The 2,385-nt window shown below is 37.1% G+C and overlaps 1 protein-coding gene across 1 annotated transcript in view; it reads left to right on the top strand.

Moving 5' to 3' along the window:
• LOC104627881 (chromosome unknown open reading frame, human C11orf58) overlaps positions 1–1,744 on the top strand; it is a 4,186-nt gene extending 2,442 nt beyond the window's left edge. Inside the window, exon 3 of the mRNA XM_010296276.1 lies at positions 705–1,744. Within this exon, the coding sequence (XP_010294578.1) occupies positions 705–914 (210 nt within the window). The 3' untranslated portion in view covers positions 915–1,744. The remainder of the gene's footprint in view (positions 1–704) is intronic.
• Positions 1,745–2,385: the final 641 nt, after the last annotated feature.

Below are 2,385 nucleotides of genomic sequence, written 5' to 3'. Positions count from 1 at the left end.
AGCGGTGTGACAAAACCCAAGAGAATTAGGTTATTAGGAACATGTCTTCATCTGCCAATTGCAAGGTGCAATAATTAATTGTTTGCTAACTGTTAGCACCAATTACTGCATAAAAGTGTATCTGATGTTTCCAAAGTGAGTAAAACCACCCATACAGCGCTGGGAATTTTTAATATTATAGCCATGGAGGCTTTGCTCTTTAGGACCACAAACAAAATGCCCATTTGGGATTTTTCTTGTTGGCATTATCATTGGATTACTTCAGCATTCCTTATGCTGTGGTGTGCTAAACTTATTTTCAAAAAATTCGTGATGGTCTAGCTGTTGGTTGCATTATGTTTCACTCCACAACAAATACTCAAGTGTCACTATGTTCTATGTACACCACAGTAAGGAAGTACTAAACTGATGCAATCTGCAACTTTTCAAACTCATTTAATGGTATCTTTAGGATTTCTGCTGTAACTAAATAAGAATGTGGCTGATGAAACCTGCGATGCCATGGATGGTACGGTTAACCACTTCAGTGGAGTTGCTTTCTGTCTAATAATTTGTATATTAAAGACCTGCGTTTATCAATATAGCCCATTTGAGTACTAAAATGAAAGGAGCCATTAAGCAAAATGTTCTCACTGGGAAATTTTAAAAGCTGCAATGGAGTTGCCAGGAAATAATGGTTTATCTGTCTCAATCTGAACTTCTAGTTTCAGGAAAGTGAGGACCAAGAAGAGGCAGCTGGACATTCCTCTGAAGAGAGTTCAGAGGATTCCGAAAGTGGCTCTGAGTCGGAGCAAGAGGAGTCTGCAGAGGAGCTACAAGCTGCTGAAAAACATGACGAAGCTGAGGTTCCAGAAAACAAAAAAGAAGCAAAAAGCAACTATAAAATGATGTTTGTTAAAGCCAGTGGTTCATAACTGCAGATGTGACAGCTTTGTATTTAAAGTACAGTAAGCCTTATTGTTACAGTGCAAAGTGGAGGACTGCTACAGCACAAATCTTTGTATTATGATTTTAAAAAGACCCCGTTAGATGACAAAAAGTAGTATTTGCTTTCTGTTGCCATGGATAACATTTTTATGGGCACAGTGATATTACTGGTTTTTGTAAAGTGTATAAAATACTGGATGGAGAAATAAATTCTTTTTGTTTCTGCCCACTCTTTACAATGTTATCTCAACTATCCTTCCCCTTGTTCCATGCAAGATAAGGAAACTTCATATGTTAGTGTTTTTTTTTTAGTTAGTACCCCAGTCTTGAATTTTTAACTATAAAGATTACATGTGAATTACTGGATGTTGCATTAGTTGTAAAATACCAATATCAGCACTATTCTGTGATGTGCTAGAGCTTTAAGCAATGATTTTTGTCTATAGAGGCTAGTGGTGACAGGGCTAAGAGGAGGAATCACTCACTTTTGTGACAGAATTAATCACTGTATCCCTCAAGTCCTACAGCAGTTGCACAGGAGAGTGTATTTTAGAAACACGTAATACAACAGAAGGCTCTGATTGCTTCTTTGGCTTTATAATGAGGGGGATAAGCTGTAGTTCTTTATACCTTTCAGTAGAAAAAAAGAGTGAGTTTTTTAAATTATTGGCTCCTGGTTATAGCACTAAGCTGTTTGTTAGTAAAAATAACTCCTCCCGAAGAAACCAGTTTACTTTGAAAGAGGAAATGTACTTTGACAATGAAAAGGATATACAAATCATTTAGCTTTTTTAAATATAGAATACAGAGCCAAGTAAACAAGCCCTTCTTCCTTTTCTTCCCCACACACGCATCACTTGGAGGTCTAAGTCAATCACCACAAAAAGGTTGTACCTCTCAGGTAAAGTTGATACGCTTAAAGAGTCGAGAGTTCCAGTAACTCCGTCTGGCAGGAATTAAGCACATCCATTCCTTTGCAAATTTATAATTGTTCAAGTAATTAATAAAATATTAAAACTTTTCAGACTTCATTTCCTCTTGGTACATCAGACAGCCCAACTGCCTCTCCTGGCTGGGAGAACAGAACATCTGATCTGTACCTCTAGTACAGCCTCATTCTGCCACAACAGTGTTTCAAGAAACACTCCAGCTGCTTGTGGAGAATCTTCCATTTCTGTGTACAATGTACTTCGTGCAGACAACATGAGGAAGCCAGCTGGCTTGCTTACATGAAAGCAGCAGTATGTACTGTCAGTGTATAGGTTTATTGAATGTAAACATTGCAGCATTGCAATTGGGGGAGGACTTGGAATAAGTTACATTATGGAAAAAATAAAAGTAATATCGTTGTACATAAAAACTGAGTGTAGATTTTCATTGATCTTTTACTATATTTGTACTTGAAACAAAATTTTTCAGTCAGTCATTTTTAAGAACATTACAGCAGCCACTAACGGT

This window comes from Phaethon lepturus, unplaced genomic scaffold (assembly GCF_000687285.1).
Source record: "Phaethon lepturus isolate BGI_N335 unplaced genomic scaffold, ASM68728v1 scaffold14361, whole genome shotgun sequence".
Classification (NCBI taxonomy): domain Eukaryota; kingdom Metazoa; phylum Chordata; class Aves; order Phaethontiformes; family Phaethontidae; genus Phaethon; species Phaethon lepturus.
Note: the sequence above shows the minus strand (reverse complement) of the source record. Positions and strands in the feature narration are given on the sequence as shown.